This window comes from Rhea americana, unplaced genomic scaffold, assembly GCF_003343005.1.
Source record: "Rhea americana isolate MKP2758 unplaced genomic scaffold, rheAme1 scaffold_272, whole genome shotgun sequence".
NCBI lineage: Eukaryota > Metazoa > Chordata > Aves > Rheiformes > Rheidae > Rhea > Rhea americana.
This window is the reverse complement of record NW_028186393.1, coordinates 1,100,079-1,122,225: the sequence shown is the minus strand read 5'-3', so window position 1 is coordinate 1,122,225 and position 22,147 is coordinate 1,100,079. Positions and strand designations below refer to the sequence as shown.

General features: G+C 37.5%; 1 protein-coding gene across 1 annotated transcript in view; it reads left to right on the top strand.

Moving 5' to 3' along the window:
• The window catches only part of LOC146594039 (uncharacterized), a 38,596-nt gene extending 18,049 nt beyond the window's left edge, over nt 1-20,547 (top strand). The window contains exons 19-43 of the mRNA XM_085308252.1: nt 814-852; nt 2,330-2,374; nt 3,101-3,139; nt 3,406-3,444; nt 3,713-3,751; nt 3,969-4,007; nt 4,737-4,766; nt 6,455-6,496; nt 8,353-8,391; nt 9,036-9,080; nt 10,114-10,152; nt 10,438-10,476; nt 12,861-12,899; nt 13,255-13,293; nt 13,752-13,790; nt 14,179-14,217; nt 14,567-14,602; nt 15,342-15,371; nt 15,877-15,912; nt 16,390-16,428; nt 17,496-17,531; nt 18,534-18,572; nt 19,151-19,189; nt 19,917-19,946; nt 20,343-20,547. Coding sequence (XP_085164378.1) covers nt 814-852; nt 2,330-2,374; nt 3,101-3,139; nt 3,406-3,444; nt 3,713-3,751; nt 3,969-4,007; nt 4,737-4,766; nt 6,455-6,496; nt 8,353-8,391; nt 9,036-9,080; nt 10,114-10,152; nt 10,438-10,476; nt 12,861-12,899; nt 13,255-13,293; nt 13,752-13,790; nt 14,179-14,217; nt 14,567-14,602; nt 15,342-15,371; nt 15,877-15,912; nt 16,390-16,428; nt 17,496-17,531; nt 18,534-18,572; nt 19,151-19,189; nt 19,917-19,946; nt 20,343-20,441 — 1,014 coding nt within the window. The 3' untranslated portion in view covers nt 20,442-20,547. The remainder of the gene's footprint in view (nt 1-813; nt 853-2,329; nt 2,375-3,100; nt 3,140-3,405; nt 3,445-3,712; nt 3,752-3,968; nt 4,008-4,736; nt 4,767-6,454; nt 6,497-8,352; nt 8,392-9,035; nt 9,081-10,113; nt 10,153-10,437; nt 10,477-12,860; nt 12,900-13,254; nt 13,294-13,751; nt 13,791-14,178; nt 14,218-14,566; nt 14,603-15,341; nt 15,372-15,876; nt 15,913-16,389; nt 16,429-17,495; nt 17,532-18,533; nt 18,573-19,150; nt 19,190-19,916; nt 19,947-20,342) is intronic.
• The last annotated feature ends 1,600 nt before the right edge of the window (nt 20,548-22,147 follow it).

Genomic DNA, 22,147 nt, shown 5'->3' with positions numbered 1-22,147 from the left:
CTCAAGCAGCAATTGACATTCTTACAAGGAAGAATGAAAAATATGAGCAAGATTTAAATCTTATCTACCCATTTAACATAGATGTTTTACAAAACTTTTTTTTAACATTCACTTTTTTTTTTACAAGTAAGTTCTCGGTTGTCTTATCTTTCACTCTCATTTACACCAAAAAACCTCTCTTTTATGTCATTCTACCTTCTTTTTCCTTGCTATCGTAAGCAAGGTCCTTACATACTGGTCCTAAATACAGCCTCTGATGGTGTATTCAGCCTTGTGCTCTATGCACTTAGGTTTATTGTTAACATCTTGTTATAATAAATAAGTTGTTAAATAAAGAATGGATCCTCTGCTTTGTCCTTCATGTGACAATGAACCTGCTATGTGTACTTAGGTTTTTACTATAAACTTTTCCATTCACACTATGTCTGCACATTTTATTATTAAATAAATACTATGGCTGTTTTCTGCTATGCTGTTCTCTCTTTTATCTTCATGTTCAAATCAAAGCTAATCTATTGTGAGTACAGGTTTGTCATCAATCTTTTCCTCAACTGCTTGCAAATCTTATTTCTCTGTCATTCCCCATTAAAAACATTTGGATCAGGAAAAAAAATCAAATTGACTGATAGTCTTTTTTTGCTTCCTTTTTGCTTATGTGTTTTCCCTTTTCTTGCACATTCTCTGTTTTAGGTAAAACTGGAAATTCTAAGTGTCTTACTGTTTCTCTTCTGATTATTTGTATTTTCCACAAGTAAGATTTTATAAAAAGAGTCATTTTCCTATGAAAATAAATACTTTTCAATTTTTTTACAGGATTCACCTTCCATAGGAGGCGGTGAATCTGATGAAAGTGTAAGCATTTCTTCTCAAGTGTATCAATCTGAGAATTTACTTCCTTTTAATAAATTTAGGTACTTACGTGGATCTTTATATATCTCCTATCATCTTATCTTCAGGAGCATCTTCAGAGCAGCTTCTAATCATCTGCGATGTTTAGCAGTTTGCTTCAAGAACTTTTTTTAAAAAGTATTATTTCTATAGATGAAGTTAAAGGAAAATGTGAAGATTTAAATTGTGTGATGTTATTCTGATATAGTATGATAGAATCATAGATTAGTAAGGTTGGAAGGGACTTCTGGAGATCATCTAGTCCGACCCTCAGCGTAGCCCATATGGGCTCTTGTTTCTTCCCATAGATTAAAATTTTCCAATTTAATTTTTCTTAACATCCAAATTTATTTTAAAATTCAAATTTTCTTGAAACACATCTTGTTTGATCCTGAATCATCTCATATTATTCTTTTTTACAAATCTACTTCATTTATGATCACTACTGCAGAGACTATATTTCCCCTCCTTCCATCTCCAGTTCACATTCTACCCACTTCCTCYGTGTTCTTCCAATGCCTGGTATGTGAGAAGATTCAAGTTTCTTCATTCACATATTGCATATTCACACTCTGTTTTTATGTAGTATAACGAGCATTATTAGCTTTTCTGCTTAAGAATATGCATTTTCCTGACTAAAGTGTATTTCCCATTAATTTTGGTTTACGTTTTTATAAAACTTTCCAAGTCTTATTTTCACTGAGTCTCAAGCAATGGATTCTATTTTAACTGTATTTCTACAGAGTCTCTTTTTCAGTGTCCTAGTTAGCAAGACATTGATCTCCATAAATTTTTATGAAAATAGCTGTGCACTTCAGAACATTTTCCACTAAGAGGCATCTTGTCCAATTCAGCCACAAATATTATATGCTATCATTTTCCTCATAAGGTTTCTGTATCAACATTTTCTTCTGGGTATTAATACAATAAAACTAAAATATCTTACTACAAAAGGACCCAGTGACATATGAAACTAGGGTATAACAACACTGGTGTGTACCAGGACATCTTTTAAAGGACTAATGTTTTCCCCTGTAATACTGTAATGTAGAGTAAGATGAGATCTCATTCTTTTATTACTCTATGGCAAATATCCATAATTTTTAATAGAAATTAACTTGGTGAAACAGATCACCATTCATTTTTCAAATTTTCTGTTTTTTAAATGGTTTCAGAGCCCGGTTTGGTAACCAACCCTTTCTTGCCAGCTTTGGCCCACTACGAACCTTTCCACATAAAGAAATGCCTTTCTCCAGAAATGAGCAGGGAACTTGAAAGAATCCTGCTCATCCTACAGCCTACGTCTTAAGCTTTCCCAGTAAGGAAGAGTCAGAAAATTAGAAGTCATACAAACAAAGCAGGATTTTTCTCTGTCTTCTATCCTTGCTTAAAAAGGAAACAGAAACGTTTAATGAAATAACTGGGTTCTAATATTTTATAGGATTCCCCCTCACCCTCGCCGTCTGGCAGCCAGCATAGTGGAGCGGTAAGCAGTCTTTCTTCACATGGGGAATCCTTCTCTGGGTCTCTGTCCAAGTGCTAGTTAGGACTAGCAGCTGCTAGCGACCTGAATTACATCGTTTCCAGCTGGTGTGGCAGATTCCAGTATGGGATAGAAAGAGCTCAAGCTAAGGCACAGAAAGAAAGAGGGTACAGTTAAAGTGCTTCAGGACTATCGTTAAGTCCCAACTGACGCTGCAGTGTGCTCTTGAATGTCAAACTCACAATTACAAAGCATAGTGCCACAACATACTTGTTCAGGTTTCAGCCTTTTGACTCGTTGCACTAATTGTAGAAGACTTCCATATTCTATTTTGTCCAGCATTTATTCTAACTGAAACCCTTTGCTCTGTTGCACTTTGACTTACTTGCAAGGGCTTCCGTTTTCCTGTCATTTTACCCCATCTTATTAATTATATTGGGAATAGAATGAGGCAGACTAGGAAATGATTCTAGTGGAGAAATAAGAATTCTTTAATCATTGTATCCAAAAGAATATCTTTCATTAAATGAACACTTGTTGACAGACATAAAGAAGTATATGCTGATTTTTGTAGAAAGTTGTTTGTTGTTCTGAAACAATCCATGATGGAAAGTTGAGGAAGGAGAGGAGAGACAAAGAGGAGTGTTCATCTTCCATCTTAGTATTTCTATACTACAAAAGAAGGTCTGTTTTCATTTTTTTCATGTATTTCCAATATGTATTTTACAGGATTTTTATTCACCAGGAGGTGGCCAATCAGGTGGACATGTAAGCATCAGTTTTATTCATTATTTACAGTTCTCCTTCAAAGTGGCTGTTGTATTAAAAAATGACCTTCTGCAAGTAAATTATGCCAACTGTTTTATCTATTTCTAGAATTTTCTGATGTGGCATCATCAGCGTCTTGTGAAATCAAATGACAATTTTTTTAAAGCAATTAAAAGTAAAAATAAGTGTGTATATGACTTCATTAACATACTCTTGATTTCAAGAAACCCATTTAAATGGAAATAAACTGGCTCTCCCTATTACAGGGATCATCTTCTCAAGGTGGTAGTTACTCCAGTCGACAGGTAAACACCAACTCTTTATATTTTTGACCTAAGGTACCTGTTATCCAAAACTTGACCCTTCATGTTGTATATCCTGGAACAAAATTAATTTGATACTGAAATACCTTTTAATACATCCTTATCTAAGTGTCCAAATGGAAGCAGAGTGGTCAAAATACCATTCATGTATTAATGATGATGAAACACCAAGCAACAAATGCAAGTAATAAATATTTGATATAAAGAGTATTTGTGAAACAGAAGTTAATTGGTTTTCAATTTTTTTCAGGACTCATCTTCATCAGGAAGCAGCCAGTATGGTGGGCAGGTGGGAATTTTTCTTCACAGTATTGCATTATTTCCAATGTACATATTTCAAGAGAGGATTATAAGTTTCTAGGCTATTGTGCTTTTATAAATCCTCATTTACCTTTCTGTAGATAAAATGAGGTTCTTAACAACGTTGATATTTTCAAACATAATTAAAATAGTAAAAGATATAGCAAAATTAAAGATCTTCTAAATGAAAGTATAACTATTTGCAGGGTTCACCTTCCTCAGGAGGCAGCCAATCTGGTGGACAGGTATGCTTTTCTTTTTCCACAGCATTCAGTTATTGCAAACATCAGTCACTCTCAATTTACCTTGAATGTTTTTCCTTCACCACTGTCCTTCTCACCCAAAGTCTCAGCAGCCCGTTATTTTCTTTTCCGTGTCATTCAGAGATCCCTGAGGCCACAGTAGCCATCTGTCTGGATGGCAGTTGTATTTGAGCTTCTATAGCCGCCATGGTGCTAAATACTTTGCCCCTTACCCGTTCCATGCAGATTGAATGTGACAAGTGAGGCACCAAATGATGAGCTGCTGGCCACCTCTCAGTTGATTCCCTCAGAGTGGAAATCGCCTGATAATCATCCACTGGAAGTCATCTTTACTGTTTTCCATAACATCTGCAGCATGAAAGAATAGTGCATATAGTCCACATGCTCTGGCTCCTTTAAGAAAAAAGTTGTTCTATAATACTATTCAGAACTTTCTATATTGTTCTGGTGAGCAGGGTTTTCAAGATAAAGATTACAGATAACAGATTTGAAGATGATAAAATCAGGATTTTACACCATTGAAGTGGTAAGGACAGAAATAGTTATAGGGGATGAGGAAAACAAAAGCAAATTTCTAGAAGGCTTGAAGTTATGAATGTAATTTTATGTCTCAGATACCTAGGATATTAGAGAAAGGAATTTGAGTTGTAATGAGAGTCTTTTTCAGTTCTATGTTCCTGAGATTTTACACATTTTCTGTGTTCTTTACAGAGTGGATGTGATTGTTCAGGGGGGAGCTCTGTAAGTTTTGTCTGTTCATTATGTATTTCTCTTACTATATATTTAATTGGGAAATTAGCTGCAGACGTATTTATTTCTATATTATATTTTTTTTTATTTGAATGTATTGTTAATTTTATGCTCAGTGTTCCTTTGGTGGCATAAATATTGCTGGCAGGATAGAAGTTAATTCTCATGATGCCAAAATGAAGAATTCAATGCCCCCACAATTGGCAGCAACATATATTAACTGAATAGTGATTTTCAGTTGTCATATAATATTTCTATATCACAGAATCACAGAATGGGTAAGGTTGGAAAGGACCTTGGGAGATCATCTAGTTCAACCCCCCTGCTCAAGCAGGGTCACCTAGAGCATGGTAGACAGGGTTGCATCTAGGTGGGTTTTGAATATCTCCAGAGAAGGAGACTCCACAACCTCTCTGGGCAACCTGGTCCAGTGTTCCGTCACTCTCACACTGAAGAAATTCCTCCTCATATTCAGGTGTAACTTCCTGTGGTTCAATTTCTGCCCGTTGCGTCTTGTCCTGTCACATGGGACAACTGAAAAGAGTTTAGCCCATCCTCTTGACATCTTCCCTTCAGATAGTTATATACACTGATAAGATCCCCCCTCAGTCTTCTCTTCCCCAGGCTGAAGAGGCCCAGCTCTTGCAGCCGTTCCTCACAGGGCAGGTGCTCCCTCTGACCATCTTTGTAGCCCTACACTGGACTCTCTCCAGTAGCTCCATCTCTCTCTTGTACTGGGGAGCCCAGAACTAGACACAGTACTCGAGATGAGGCCTTGCCAGGGCTGAGTAGAGGGGCAGGATCACCTCCCTCGACCTGCTGGCAACACTCTTCCCAATGCACCCCAGGATACCACTGGCTTTCCTGGTCACAAGGGCACATTGCTGGCTCATGATCAACTTGTCACCCACCAGCACTCCCAGGTCCTTCTCCGCAGAGCTGCTTTCCAGTAGGTCAGCCCTCAGCCTGTACTGGTGCATGGCATTATTCCTTCCTAAGTGCAGGACTCTGCACTTGCCCTTGTTGAACCTCATGAAGTTCCTCTCTGCCCAAGTATCTAGCCTGTCCAGGTCTCCAAGAAAAAGCTACAGAAAAGCAGTAATTTTTTCCTCTAGAACAGAGCTCTTTATGATTGCATTAAAGAGCAGAGTTAATTGAGGAAAAAAAACTACCACAAAGGGAAAGTGAAATATTAACAGTATAAAATTGCCGGTAATAAAAAGTTGCCTCAGAAACCAATCTTTACTAAATGGAAAAAGTCTGTCACAACCACTACTCATTTGTACTTTTAAGAAAGTCCTTGTGAAATTATTTAGAGACTATGAAATAGCATAATAAATGCTTTCTAAAGCAATTAGTATTTGGGCCTTCAACCTGTAATATGCAAAGGAGATTCCGGAACTTTGAGTAGCGTTATTATTTTCTAGGCAATCAGGCATGAGTGAATGCAAAATGATTCTTTGTGATTTATAGTCTTCCAGGCCAAAAAAAGACTATTGGCCATCTTGGAAAGTTAAGTAAAGTTAAATAAGTGAGGTGTAAGGTAAGTTCAAATTGTGATATTTTTTCCTGAAAAATCCATAGAAAAGCTGTTCTAAGGTTTAATATATATTTCTTTTTAAGTTTATGATCAAAAGCAGAGGCTATTTTATTTTTTTTCTTACATTTTTTTTAAAAAGGGTGGATCCCCTACCTTAAGTAGAAGTGATTCCTCTGCAAATGTAAGTAGTATTCAGCAAATTTCAGGGTACTCTGTGTTTGTTTTGTCAATATGATGGCTACAGAGGTTAGAAAGAGTCAGTTTCTAATAGAAATCATACACTCATGAAAATAAGCTACTTTAATTACAATTAAAAATACACACAGGACATTTGTGCAGCTCACAGTTTCTCTTTCTATTTGAAATAGTATTCATTCAAAGAGAAGTCTTTGAATGAAGAATATTCTTCGACAAAATGCTGGTTTGTGCCAACAGTATATTTACCTTGATTGGTAATCTGTTCCATTGGCTTCCATGGGATTATGCCAAAGTATCACCTAAGAACATGGGTTCCTATGTGTATATTGTTCTCAGATCATTCACTTTTGACTATTTCATGTATCAGTAATTTCATGATGTTAGCCCTCTCCTATAGAAAAGAACTCTTTTGRCGGAGAGACCTCTGTGAAGACCACTTGTGTTCATCACGTGGTAGAAAGTCATGCAGTGTATGTCACTAGAGCGCTGTATGTGTTATATTAAAGGAGAAAAAACACTTGGCCTTTTCTGTATCTTGCACTGAACTCTGTGGTTATCAAGCTGCTAGCTAGTATAAAACTGTCTTGGATACAGGTACATAAGTGAACCATACAAAAATTAATATTATGTGACAAATAGGTCCAGCCTTGTGCTCCCTTTAGCAATGATGAACATGTATGTATCTATAATCAGGAAAATATCCTTCCTCATCTATATTCTAGATTCTTCATATTATTGATAAAATGGTAGGATTTGTTTCATTTGGAACTTCTGATTGGGACTGGGGTGTGTTTTTACTGACTTTGGCCATCTTTGGGGCAGCAGTTCTGAATCAGGGATAATGTATAAAGAGGATCTTCTTGCAGGGAGTGAGAGCTTTGTACCAGGGAACATAGTGCCTATTGTCTACATCAATGAGTACTGATAAGAATAGATCTACAGAGTGAAACAGTCCATGCTGATGAACTGATGGCCACACTATGCATGTTTTTGGGGTGGAGGGTGTAGTTCTAATTTGGTCCCATGGATCAAAAGCACATTTGCTACTGGAACGTATTAAGTGTGCTCCTGGGGAGCATCTTCCAATTCAGTTTCATCTGAAGGGCCTCCAGTTCACTCGCTCTGAGATCACTCCATAATGCAAACCAAACAACAGTGAGTGGGGACAATCAGGAGATTTGTCTTTAAGGCATGCTCCTAATCTGTACTGTAATGCTACAGTAGATGCACCCAGTACCTCATCATGGGAAAATGGCTTTTGTGTACTGAATGTAGAGCTTAGTTCCTCCCCAACTACACGTTGCAGTCTACCTCAGGAAGTTGTCTTTTAATATCTTGTTTAAAGTACAGTTGAAACACCTTTGTGCACAGTAAAAGTTCTTTATGAGGGATACACTTCTGATAGATGCTTAACATTGCACACTAAACACAAAAGAGTTTAATTCCTTAATGAGCTTAGCAAATCTTGTGGAAATTCAGCAGTACTCAAAATGTCAGAAGCAGTATGAAGAATGCATATTCAAAGATTTTTGCAGGTATGTCATTCTTCAGTGAGCTCACTGATTTTAAACTGAAAGAAGTAAGCTACCTGTCCTTCTGTCAGACCCTTTGAAGCGAAATAAGTGGTTCATCCTTTTTTTGAAAGGGTTCTGCAAGCAGCCATGCTSGTGAACAGGTACAAATTAATTTTTAGGTGGATTAGCAAAATAGGGAAACATTTTGAGCGCAGCATAAACCCAAGCAGAAGAATGAAAAATAAAAATGTATATAATACTGTCCTTCAAAACATTTTGATTTAATATACTTCTATTAGAGAAAAATAACCGATTTTTTTTCCAGGGTTCATCTTCATCTGGAGGCAGCCAGTACAATAGCCAAGTAAGCAGCCATTCAAAAGGGGAGCCAGCTTATCACTTTGGAAAATGATGGTCATCTACAACCTCAATTAAATACTATTTTTCTGATATGGGAACTTTGTTTAAAGAGCAAAAACTCAGTAAATTTTTCTTTGAGTTTGCTACATGCTAAAAATGGTATGCAATGGCTTTCTTAGCCACTAGTTAGTTGCCTTTATTTTTTGTGACATTTGTATAATGAAGCTTACCCTAGAAGTAAGTGTAGGAAACAATAAAAATGCAATGTTTTTGATTTCTAATTGCATTGCTTCTTTTAAGAAGAAAACAATTCCAGTCTCCCCTATTTGAAGAGACCTCTTGTTGTATGAGGTTTCAATAAACTTGCCTGGTCTGGTTTCAGAGCCCGGTTTGGTAACCAACCCTTTCTTGCCAGCTTTGGCCCACTACGAACCTTTCCACATAAAGAAATGCCTTTCTCCAGAAATGAGCAGGGAACTTGAAAGAATCCTGCTCATCCTACAGCCTACGTCTTAAGCTTTCCCAGTAAGGAAGAGTCAGAAAATTAGAAGTCATACAAACAAAGCAGGATTTTTCTCTGTCTTCTATCCTTGCTTAAAAAGGAAACAGAAACGTTTAATGAAATAACTGGGTTCTAATATTTTATAGGATTCCCCCTCACCCTCGCCGTCTGGCAGCCAGCATAGTGGAGCGGTAAGCAGTCTTTCTTCACATGGGGAATCCTTCTCTGGGTCTCTGTCCAAGTGCTAGTTAGGACTAGCAGCTGCTAGCGACCTGGATTACATCGTTTCCAGCTGGTGTGGCAGATTCCAGTGTGGGATAGAAAGAGCTCAAGCTAAGGCACAGAAGGAAAGAGGGTACAGTTAAAGTGTTTCAGGACTATCATTAAGTCCCAACTGACGCTGCAGTGTGCTCTTGAATGTCAAACTCACAATTACAAAGCATAGTGATAGGGAAGATGTGTGGGCCATGCTCAAGCATCATCATTAACAGCACCACATGGTGATTCACCAGAAATAGAGGATGTGTGTCATAAAAAAAAAAGGGGGGGGGGGAAGGAAAAAAAATGGAAAAATATAAAACACAGAAAACAAATTGTGACAAGGTAAAAAGAATTGTTTCATGGATGTACATTTTGAAACCATACTGTTTGGCTTAATGAAAAAGAAATTTAGTTTAAGGTAAATGCTGCCTTGTTYATTCCACATCATTTTCAGGAGGAAATGACACTGATGGAGAGATAAAGAACCTTTAACCAATGCATATGTGGTTTTCTCCAAAAGAAATCAAATGAGCACTCATCTGGTAGGCATAGGGGCATGTGCTACTTTGTGCAAAACATTATTTGTTGTTCTTAATCTCTGAGAGAAAGTTGAGGAATGTGAAYAGGCAAGGAAGAGAATTCAACCTCTATCCTGGCCTTTCCAAAGAGATAGTTGTTTCCTTACTGTATCTGTAGAGTAAAGGGGAAAAAAGGCCTTCTTGAGTACTGTGTCATCTTTACTATAGCTATCAATGGAAACAAGCACTCTTAAAATACAAGAGAAAGTTTCAGTATGGACTGGCAGATCAGGTATTTCTCCACGTTATCTGATAAGGTCTGAACTCTAGTTTTTAACCTGTATTCACTCTTATTTTACTCTCTTTCCCCTATTGCTAGGAGACTCATGTTTTGATTTAGGGAGATCCTATGGCAGATAATTCAGTTCTTTGATGTCTTTTGCAGGGTTCCTATTCCTCTGGAGCTAGACAGTATGGAGAACGTGTAAGCTTTTACTTAAATATTTTTATATGATATGCTCGTTTAATCAGTATTTGACTGTTATCAAGTAAAGGATAGCTGCCTCAGTTTAATATTTCAAGAATCATTATATTGATCTATTCTCTGTTGTACCATTGTGAATTCAAGGAAGACAAAAATACAAAGTTATTCTGCAAACTTTACAAACAAAACAGTAAAATAGCAAAAGACAGATGTCTTTGCCTCTCATACCTATGAATTAAGGATACATCATAAAACAGAAATATCTGATTTTCAATATCTTTCCAGGTATCATCATCCTATGGAGGCAGCAGTTACAGTGGACAAGTAAGAATTAATAGTCCCTGCTTTTCTAATTTTGCCTTATGCATATCTTGTATCTTACTCATTGTCTACCCAGCTGTCTACCTTAATATTATTTATCTTAAGCTAAAATCTTCTCAGTAGATCTTTCTCTATGGCATTATGTTACTACCATGTTTAAACAGTCTTCATCTGAACTTAACACTGTGAAGAAACACAGTATGAAATATATAGTTGTATTTAAGAAGTCAATCAAAAGGGGCAGGAAACCTGCATGGACGAGCAAGGAGCTCCTGGCAAAACTCAAACAGAAGTAAAAATTACACAGAATATACAAAAAGCGAGAGGCCACTTGGAAGGAATATAGGAATGCTGTCAGAGTATGCAGGGATGTGACAAGGAAGGCTGAGGCCCATTTGGAATTAAATCTGGCAAAGGACGTCAAGGACAATAAGTACATCAGTAGCAAAAGGAAGACTATGGAAAATGTGGGCTTGCTGCTGAATGGGGTGGGTGTCCTGGTGATGAAAGATACAGAGAAGGCACAGTTATGGAATGCTGCCTTTGCTTCAGTCTTTACTGCTAAGGCCAGCCCTCAGGAATTCCAGACCCTGGAGATGAGAGAAAATTTGGAGAAAGGAAGACTTTTCTTTAGTTTAAGATGATTGGGTTAAAAATCATTTAGGCAAATTTGGAACCCACAAATCCATGCACCCCAATGTGATGCACCCACAAGTGCTGAGGGAGCTGGCATGTGTTATTGCTAGGCCACTCTCCATCATCTTTGAAAGCTCATGGAGAACAGGAGAAGTGCCTGAGGACTGGAAGAAAGGCAGTGTGAATCCAATCTTCAAAAGGGGCAAGAAGAAGGACCCAGGAAACTACAGGCCAGTCAGCCTCACCTCCATCCCTAGAAAGGTGATGGAACAGCTCATCCTAGATGTCATCTCTAAGCATGTGGAGGAAAAGAAGGTGATCAGGCATACTCAGTATGCATTCACAAGGGGAAATCACGCTTAACCAATCCAATAGCCTTCTATGATGGAATAACTGGCTGGGTAGATGAGGGAAGAGCAGTGGATGTTGTGTACCTTGACTTCAGTAAGGCTTTCGACACTGTCTCCCATGACAGCCTCCTAGGTAAGGTAAGGAAGTGCAGGCTAGATGAATGGACAGTGAGGTGGATTGAGAACTGGCTGAAAGGCAGAGCTCAGAGGGTCATAATCAATGGTGTGGAGTCCAGTTGGAGGCCTGTAGCTACTGGAGTTCTCCAGGGCTCAGTCCTGGGGCCAGTCCTGTACAACTTACTCATCAATGACCTGGATGAGGAGACAGAGTGCCTCCTCAGCAAGTTTGCTAATTATACCAAGCTGGGAGGAGTGGCTGACACACCTGAGGGCTGTGCTGCCACTCAGAGAGACCTGGACAGGCTGGAGACTTGGGCAGAGAGGAACTTCATGAGGTTCAACAAGGGCAAGTGCAGAGTCCTGCACTTAGGAAGGAATAATGCCATGAACCAGTACAGGCTGCAGGCTGACCKWCTGGAAAGCAGCTCTGTGGAGAAGGCCCTGGGAGTGCTGGTGGATGACAAGTTGACCATGAGCCAGCAATGTGCCCTTGTGACCAGGAAGGCCAGTGGTATCCTGGGGTGCATTAGGAAGAGTGTTGCCAGTAGGTCCGGGGAGGTGATCCTGCCCCTCTACTCAGCCCTGGCAAGGCCTCATCTCRAGTCCTGTGTCCAGTTCTGGGCTCCCCAGTACAAGAGAGTCATGGAGAGTCCAGTGTAGGGCTACAAATATGATTAGGGAGCTGGAGCACCTGCCCTGTGAGGAACGGCTGCAAGAGCTGGGCCTGTTTAGCCTGGGGAAGAGAAGACTGAGAGGGGATCTTATCAGTGTCTACAAGTACCTTAAGGGAAGGTGTCCAGAGGATGGGGCCAGACTCTTTTCAGTTGCCCCATGTGACAGGACAAGAGGCAATGGACACAAACTGAAAATCAGGAAGTTTCACCTGAATATGTGGAAAAACTGCTTTACTGTGAGAGTGAGAGCGCTCTGGACCAGGTTGCCCAGAGAGGTTGTGGAGTCTCCTTCTCTGGAGATCTTCAAGGCCTGCCTGGACGAAATTCTGTCTAACATGCTCTAGGTGACCCTGCTTGAACAAGGGAGGTGGACTAGATGATCTCCAGAGGTCCCCTGCAACCTCAACCGTTCCATGATTCTGTCTCAGTTGGCTGCTGGTGTTTGCAGGACTAAGTCATAAATGTGCTTGAGTGTGAATACAGTTCGGTGGAGTAAGATGTCATATCTTTCTGAAATAAATTAATATGTCTTCATCACATTGGCCAACATTTTTATAAGCTCATGAAATAAGTGTAAAGATTTTATTTATTTTTTGTTGTTGTTCAGGGGTCATCCTCTTCAGGAGGAAGCCAGCATGGTGGGCAGGTGAGAATTCTTCTCTTGTAGTGTTTATGATTTCATTCAAGATAATTAATAGTTCTCTACTCTATATAAAAGAGCATTTTAAGTAGACTGATTTTACATGTTTTATTTTATTTGCTACAACATATATAGTAAAGATAAATTTATGTGATATAAAACCATAGGAGAATTTTTAGGAAATGTAATTTCTGGTCCATCATGTTAAATGCAAATAAGACTTGCATGCCTTTTTGTGCAGTCTGGTTCTGCTCACTCATAGTTATGCACTGAAAGAAATTAGATACCTCTCCTTCAAATGGACCATTGTTTAAGAAGTCTCATGAAATGGATATAGAGGATATTTATTCTTTTTCTTCAGGGTTCACATTTCTCAGGAGGCAGCCAGTATGGTGGACAGGTGAGAATCTCTTGCTGTGTAATCTTTAGCCAACACACACTTTCTACACGAAAACTTGGTACTTTTATATTAACTGCAAAAACTAATATTTTAAATAAACTCTAATGTAGTTTTAGGTATATCATGGTCTAAAGGTATATGATTTGAAGCAGTGCAGAATTATTAATGGCCAGCACTACTTTTGTATCACAGTAAATACAGTTCTGGCTTTTTTTCCCCTCTCTCTAGCCTGCTAATTCTGGGCCCATTTTCCTTTCTGTTACTGTCATGGTCTCTTAACTCTCACAGTAAGGAGTGGCTAGAGGCTGATCACATTCCTCTTCTGCCCTCTTCTTTTGTTCGTATGAACAAAAAGGAAAATCGTCTTTCTTTCAAAAAAAAAAAAAACAAAACAAAAACAAAAAAAAACCACTTAAAGACAACTATTGGTGGAGAATTAATTGATATCTTTGTTTCAGGGTCCATACTTCTCAGGTGGCAGCCATTATGGAGGACCGGTGAGAATTGTTTTTTCATTTATGGGCTTTACTTTTGCAGTTCACTCTTCTCTTTTTCCATTTTGTGCTAAGGTACTTAATGAAGGGGTGGCTTAAAGTCAGAATAGACGAATGTAAGACCCTCTGCTGTGTCAGAGCACCGGCAAAAGTAAAACATGAGGCTGGTATGAGCACCAAATCTGATGCAGCTGCACTCTGTTCACACCTGCCTGAAGCTGCCTGGGATTTAAATTTTACTATTCTATTTAAATAGTAGCCACTTTAAAGGCCACTAGATTTTAAAATGATCACAAATTAAGTGTTCACATTCCTGTGGCACTTAAATCCATGTAAGACAAAGAAAAGATTTTTCCCTGCAACAAAAATAAATGTTTTCTCATTTGTTTAGGGTATAACTTCTTCAGGAAGCAACCAGTATAGTGGACAGGTAAAAATCTCTCCCTTCATAGTATATGTGGTTTGGGTACACAGTATTTAAGGAAACTGACTCTTCTGTACTTTTTGAAAAAAGGAACATTCTAAGAAAGAAATAGTTTTAAGCAAGTGTGTGAAGATTGCTAAATATGCATCGGTCTGGTATGTCAGATCATAATTTGAGTGGTACAGGGGGCTTATATGACTGCATTGGAAATGCTTCCTTAAACTGGCCCTGGATCCAAGAAGCACATTTTTGAGGTTCTGTTAAACAGAAGCAAGTTGAAAGACTAAGCACAGTAGAGAAGAAGGGAGAATGTTACTCAGTAACACAGAAATAAATAGTGTCTAATTTTTTACAGGGCTTTTCTTCAGGAGGCAGCCAATCTGGTGGACAGGTATGCTTTTCTTTTTCCACAGCATTCAGTTATTGCAAACATCAGTCACTCTCAATTTACCTTGAATGTTTTTCCTTCACCACTGTCCTTCTCACCCAAAGTCTCAGCAGCCCGTTATTTTCTTTTCCGTGTCATTCAGAGATCCCTGAGGCCACAGTAGCCATCTGTCTGGATGGCAGTTGTATTTGAGCTTCTATAGCCGCCATGGTGCTAAATACTTTGCCCCTTACCCGTTCCATGCAGATTGAATGTGACAAGTGAGGCACCAAATGATGAGCTGCTGGCCACCTCTCAGTTGATTCCCTCAGAGTGGAAATCGCCTGATAATCATCCACTGGAAGTCATCTTTACTGTTTTCCATAACATTTGCAGCATGAAAGAATAGTGCATATAGTCCACATGCTCTGGCTCCTTTAAGAAAAAAAATTATTTGTTCTGTAGTACTATTCAGAACTTCTTATGCTGTTTTGGTGTGTAAGGCTTTTACCATAAGTTTAAGTGAGAAATCAGAAGATGATATTTAAATATTAGATCAGTAACTGCACACCTATACTGGAAGAAAGGTGAAGGGAGAAAGAAAGGGTCAACCAACCTCTAGATGGAGGTTGATGAGGCTATAAGCAGGATTTTATGGTGTGTTTTCTTGCAGTATCAAGATTTGAGTTTGATTTGCTAATCCAAATGCCTCTTCTAGTCATATACACTCTCTAGAAAGTAAGTTTGGTTTTGTGTTATGCAGGATGGATGTCTGTGTCCTGATGGAAGTTTAGTAAGTATTCTTTGCCTACTGTATATTTTTCATAGTATGTGTAATTAGAAAACTCCCAAGCAACTACATTCCTTGAATTAATTCTTTCTGTGCAGTTATATAGGTAACAAAAGTTGTTTCACATAGTGCTGAAATGGGAAATTTTGAACCTAACCTAATTTACTTTGGAGGAGGGTTCTGTTAACTGTTGTCTCAGTATAGCCATAATTGCTTAGCTGACCTCTCAGATTATGAAATCAAGCAGTATACTACTGGGCATCATAAGTGCTGTAAACAACATATAAATTACTAGCTGACTTATCTTTACAAGCAAACAATCTGAAAGAATAAGGACTAATAGAAACTAAATCCTTTACTTGTTTAATCCACCAAATACGAAAGTATATTGGTAATCAGTGCAAATGACTTGATCAATGCAGTAGGTCAAGATGTTCTCTTATGTTTGTCCTCTACATAGGATTGAATTTTATAAAAAGTAACTATTCCTATTTCTTGTTTAATACAGGGCTCTTCTGGAGGAGGCAGCTACCATGGTGGACAGGTAAGCAGTATTTCTTCAACATTTACACAGATTAGTTTCTCCAGTGTGAACTTGGCTCAGTTGCCATATTCAGACAGAAGCCAGTAAGTATTGAGTTTAGTTTAGTCAAAGGGATAGTTACAGCTGATCTGTAGACTAAATTAGTTTTTTATTGAATCAGTCTCTTCACACTTCAGTTATATATTTTTATAAAGTATCTGTTGAATTCACTAGAGACAAGATTTTACTTTGTAGTTTTGTAAGTCTACTTAACTGGAAATAACATGTAAGAAAAGTTCACAGGATTGATCTCATTGCATAAACTGCTATGGTCTCCTAATAAGTAGCCATTTTCCTTTGCATTAATAACTGTGTTAGAGTCTTCCAGTTAACTGATATCATGAATGTTGTTTAAATTAGGTACAGGGTTTTTTGGTGCTATTTGGTACTTAAAAAAAATGATACACAAAAGTTGTGTATTTCAAATTCTTTTTACAGGGTTCATCTTATTCTGGAGGCAGTCAGTATGCTGGACAGGTAAGCAACTCTTCTTCATTTTTAAGCTGTTCTTCCTGCATGCAATTATTAAATGAGAAATATAATACAGTGGGTTTTCAAAAAATCATTTTACTCTCAATAAACATTGAGAGTAATAAACAAGCAAATGGTCAATATTTCTGAGTAACTGAAATGGAACAGCATCAACAAACTTCATTTAAAGGAACTACACGGATCACAATTTCAGTTGTTTTACTTTAGAAGGCCTTTTAACTCAAGTGATGATAATTCAGTCAGCCATTTCTGTGTTTCAGCTTTACACTGTTACAACATTAGTTCAAAACCTCTTTTCTGTGTCATCTTTCAACTATATTGAAATTATTCCATTAATAGAAAGGCATGTTTGTGTTACTTTAGATTAAATTTCCAATTGATTTGGTGCAAAACAATTCAATGGATATTGTTTTGAAAATGAAAATTTTGGAGTTTTACTCGCAGTAATACTTCTTTTCTCATCTTCAGCTGCAAACCAATCTCTTACTGTAACCAACTCCTTATGTCCGCTTTCTAAGAACATCGTCCATGTTAGATGTAGTGGTTCATCACAAGCTTATTAGTCCGGAAAGCTAAAAGATTTAATGGATAGCTATTTAATAAGGAGGAGGAACATATTTTTCATTAGTATTACTCTTCTGAATGTCTCACTCTGCTATACCGAAAAAACAATTCAATTTCTTTTTACATCATAGGCAAGCATTTGAGATGCAGTATGACTCTATTAAGCAGAGCGTTTCTTATATCATGGAAAAGGGAAGGATCTAAGTAACTCAGGTTTTATATGCTTCAAAACAAATCACATTCTTCCCAAAAGAATATTTGAATTAATGAGGAAAAAAATACACAATACTCTCTAAAAGCATGTTTCACCTAGCAGAAAATAGCAAATAAAATAGAGATTTTGTTTCTGTCTCACACCCAAAACTAAAGACGACACTTTGTATACATACATTTATGTCAGAGAATGGACTTAGCAGGTGCTTTGTGACTGTTGGACAAATAAAAATGTCTTACATTTAAGTAATAGGTGTTTGATTTTCTTCTTACAGGGCTCATCTTCTGGAGGCCGACCACATGGTAAACCAGTAAGTAAAAACTTTTTGTACTGAACTTTATTTTTTTTTCTTGTGTGCTTGAAGAAAAACTATATCCAGTTAGTACAGACCAGACATTTTTCTATGAATCATTTTACTTAGAGTAACTATATGAGAGTGCTAGATGATTTACAGATATGAACACAATATTTATTCTCACTCAATTGCATAGTTTTGAGCCAGCATTTTACTTGGTAACTGAACTTCTCATCATTCTCTGATCAGTTTTAGTAATCATGGAAGAGAATATAGGATCTTGATTTCTTTTTGAGAGACTTCTGAAGAGTTACGTCTGTTTTAATCTATAGTAATCATACATGGTATTCAGGGTTCACTTTTCAATTATTTTAAATGCATCTCATCCAGCTGTTGATTAAAGAATTGGTAAAAAAAAATTGTTACATTGTCATATATTTGAATCATAAAAGTGAGACTTTGTTTAATATATTTGATGGCATTCTTAAAGAATCCACTTGCGAAGATTTCCTATTAGCAATACCATTCAAATAAGAGCAGATTTGCCAAAAAAAATGAACAAGACTCTTGCAGAATATTTAATTTTTCAGCATCCACTTTTATTTTCAGATAATTCTTATTAAAGTTTTCTTGAAGTAGGGCTGCAGAGTAAAAGGCTATTGTAACATTTACCTTTTTTTCAGAGCTAGCTGTAGATCAGTTCCAAGCAAATTAATGTTTAACTGGACCTTGTTATGTTTTTCTTTCTATATATTAAACACATTATTACTACAAAACAAATCTTTTTCTTGAGCACTTTAATTAAATTTTCCTTGACTAATATACATCATTCAAAAGAACACCTCTAACAAATATGTTAAATAGTCTTATTTTCAGGTAAGTTTTTCTGTGAGATTTTGAGATGATGGAACACAAAATAGTGTTCATGTTCCTGTGGTCCTTTATTCCAGACAGCAAGAATATACTTAAGTACAAACATGCTTAGAGTCAAAGAAAGATATAAATCTTTTTTTTCAGGGTTCATCTTCCTCAGGAGGCAGACATCAAGGAAAGCCAGTAAGGGTATTCCTCAAAATATTTTCCTTTCAGTACTCCACAACCACGTAGGAAACGTGGATATTGGTATTTAAAATAGGTAACAACAATGAGGGCAAGATTTTAAATTATTTTACAATGATATATGTCTCAGAAAAATGGCCAATAAATTAAAATTGAATATTGTCTTCAAGCCTCAACATGAGGATGAGGCGGTGTTCATTCCTCCTAATAACAAAGTTTTGACATACCCTGTTACTTGGTCAGTGCTATTCATTCTATTAGTAATGATGTATTTAAATATTAGGATAAATAATCAGAAGCTGTTTCAGTTTCAATTTTTTAGTTCAGTTAGAATGATATGCTGCTTTGAAAATCCTCTAACACTGTTAATGGAATAAAGAGGACACAGCTGTGCTTATTTGAGACCATTCACTTAAACAGGGGGGGGGGGGAAGTACAGGAAAAAAAGTCAAAATTAAAGTCAGAATCAGAACTACCAGTATTCAGGGCATGTTCAAGAGTACTGTGTGCTCGTCAAATGTTATTCATTAGGCTTCTCTTACAACAAAAATAAATGATTTTTAATTATTTTATAGGGCTCTTTTACTTCAGGGAACACTTACTCTGGTAAACAGGTAAGAACGCTTTCATCACCACATTGTTGTCTGTCTTGGTAAACAAGGAACTTGGGTGGTCAACACAGCAATTTGTGGGTGATTATGTCTGAAGAGCCCATTATGTGTTAATTCCTTTAGTATTGGAGCATATTTAAAGAAACAGCTGTGGAACATCTGGCCTCAGCCTGGGGAAGCAGTTTCAGTATTGGCTCCCCCTATTACATAAAGAAAATCCCTTATTTTAAGCTTGAATCCTTCTTACTTAATATTCCAGTTACTGGTCATGTTACATTTTGCTGTCCTCTATTTTCAAATTCCTATTTCCTGTGTAGATTTTTGTAGGCTCTGCTCAGTTAATTCCTCACCTTCTTTTTGATAAGACAGATTCTTGCGTCTTTCGCTAGCAGGTGTCTTTATCCTTTTTTGCATTGTTTTTCTTTCAGTACTCCTCAATTTTTAACATCTTCTTTCAACTATAGGTATGAAAGATGTACGGAATATGGTAATGGAATGAAAGAAGAAAATAGACCTTTGCACTTTCATCAATTTTAGCCAAATTTTTCAGATGTAAGATGGAATAAGCAGTGTAAAACTACTTACTTTGTCTATGCAAAGCTGTTAGCTTAAAAACTTAAAACCATTCTGTTGGTTAGGCTATTAAAACTTGATTGATCACAGGAAAAACTATGTGTTCAAAACCATTGTGTGTGAACATTTCTAGATTTGTTTGTTTGTTTGTTTGCAGAATTCATCTTCCTCAGGGGGCAGCCAAGTGGTAAGTACCTCTCCTGTTGTTTCTACTGGTTTCTTCGTACACAGATTGTAGAAAACTAAAAGTATTGTTTATGCAGTGAGGTATCTGAATAAATTCCTGTATCTGAATAAATATTTGAGAATACAAGTACAACATAATAAACAGGAATATTTTCAACAAAAATGAGGAAAAGTAGAACCACATATGTGCTTTATAGTTTTGATTCTGCCCGTCATTTGAAAAATGAACACCTTTTGGTTATGCGTGCTTAAGGTGTGGCCAATGGTCTTTTAACAAAGTATCAACATAATAAACAAGTCTAATAAGAGATTTCTCTGAAACTATCTATGCTCGATTAATAGTAATGAATGGAGTTATTTTGAAGTGGGTTTATCAGATTGTTCTTTGTTTTTACAGAGCTCTGCTGGGAAACACTCCAGTCCTGGACTCCTGCTGCTATTGAGTGTTTTGAGTGCCTTTGCTGCCTCTGCTGCTATATCAAAGTGGTCTATATGAACTTCTGAAGATGTGTTTGGCATCCTAGACATGGATTATACTCTGTAATTTTAGATTAATTACTTGATGTAAGAAAAAAAAACTTAAATCAAATTGGCATATGTTATCTGGCTGTTACATTGTATGTCTGGTTAATATGCCATGCCTCTGGTTAGTTTACCTTTAGTTTTAGTAATTAGTAGGTGTCATTAGTTTTATCAGTGTTTTAAACATCATTTTAACAGAGCATATTGTGCCCTACCGATATGACTTTTTTTTTATTTCCAACTAGGAATATGATGAATACCTAACTGAAATTTGATTTGTTGCTTAGAAAATATTTGGTTACTAACTAAAAAGGAGGATTAGGAGGATCAAACAAATTTCTGTATATGCAAACTGAGCACTGCCACTGGTCATTGTCACACAAAATGAAGCAAATTATAATTTTCCATAAGCAGCCCTCCACGAGACAGAAGGAGAGAGGCTAAGATAGTATTAGACTGCTGATTGTCTGTTGTAGTTAAATTCAAGCTCAGAGGTTGCAAAGCAGAACAAGTATTTCATGGCTCCGAAACTTTGGCGGGGGGGTTAAACTTCATCCATCAGAGAAGTCAAACAAGAGCAAAGAAATAAACTCTATTCAAACCAACTGCAAATGACTAGAGTTCTGTAGAGCAGCACAGAAGGCAGTGTAATCCAGATAAGGTTGATAGCCTATAAAGTGCTGGAAAATGACATTTTTGGGGGGAATGAATGGAAGTTTAATTAAGTTCATAAAACTGATAGAATCCTGGGATTGGCCCACTTTCTAAAGTATTTTGTCTAACCTGTGATACCTGATGTATTTGCAAGTTTAATTTCAAAAACGTTGCTGAAATCTACACAGCAGTACGGTAAATAAGGTCACAGAAAATCACAGCCAATCTTTGGGTTCAAAAACAGCTCCATGTTTTGCAGCAAATTCTTTTGGAACTGGTCAAGTGCTCTTCTCTTTACGTAGTGACCAGTACACTGGCATGTAGTTAATAGTACATTGTATAAAYGATAATACATGTTATATAGTATTACCCCTAATACAACTACTGTAACAGTTTTAACTGCATGGTAGGCTAGTGTTTGATGTTAACAAAGTGCACTCATCAAAAACATACTTCTAATTAATATTCTATTGAATGTGCGCCTAATATTAAAATTATATTTGTTACTAATATGCTTATTTGTCTCTAGACATTTACAGCTATAGTTAGTGAAATCTATTTCCATTCAAATTACGCTACTCCTTTCAGCGGGGCCAGGATTTCACCCATTTGTCTTGTACTCCACAGTTGCATCACCAACAAATAGTAAATCCACCTAGATACCTCAAGCCTTAATTCAGGCATCACAGGAGTTCTGCCCAAATAAAATCTTAAAAAGCTGGGGACGGTTTGCTCGGTAGGCAAGCAGGCCACGGGAGCTYGCTACGGTTCTGTGCCTGTGCTGGAATTCGTGCCGCGCTTCTTCAATAAACGCATCGCGGATTTCGTACAAAACACTGCTGTGTCACTCGCTGCAGAAATACCCACGCAACGTGAGGAGGGTTAGTGAAAGGAGGAATGATTTTTCCTGAGGGAAGAAGTGGCGGGCAGGGGCGGCCAGCACGGCGCCCCCGCGCGCCCCAACGGCCCTAACGGCCGCGGGGGCGGCCCCGCGGGAGCGCCCGCGCCGCACGCAGGCGAAGGCGC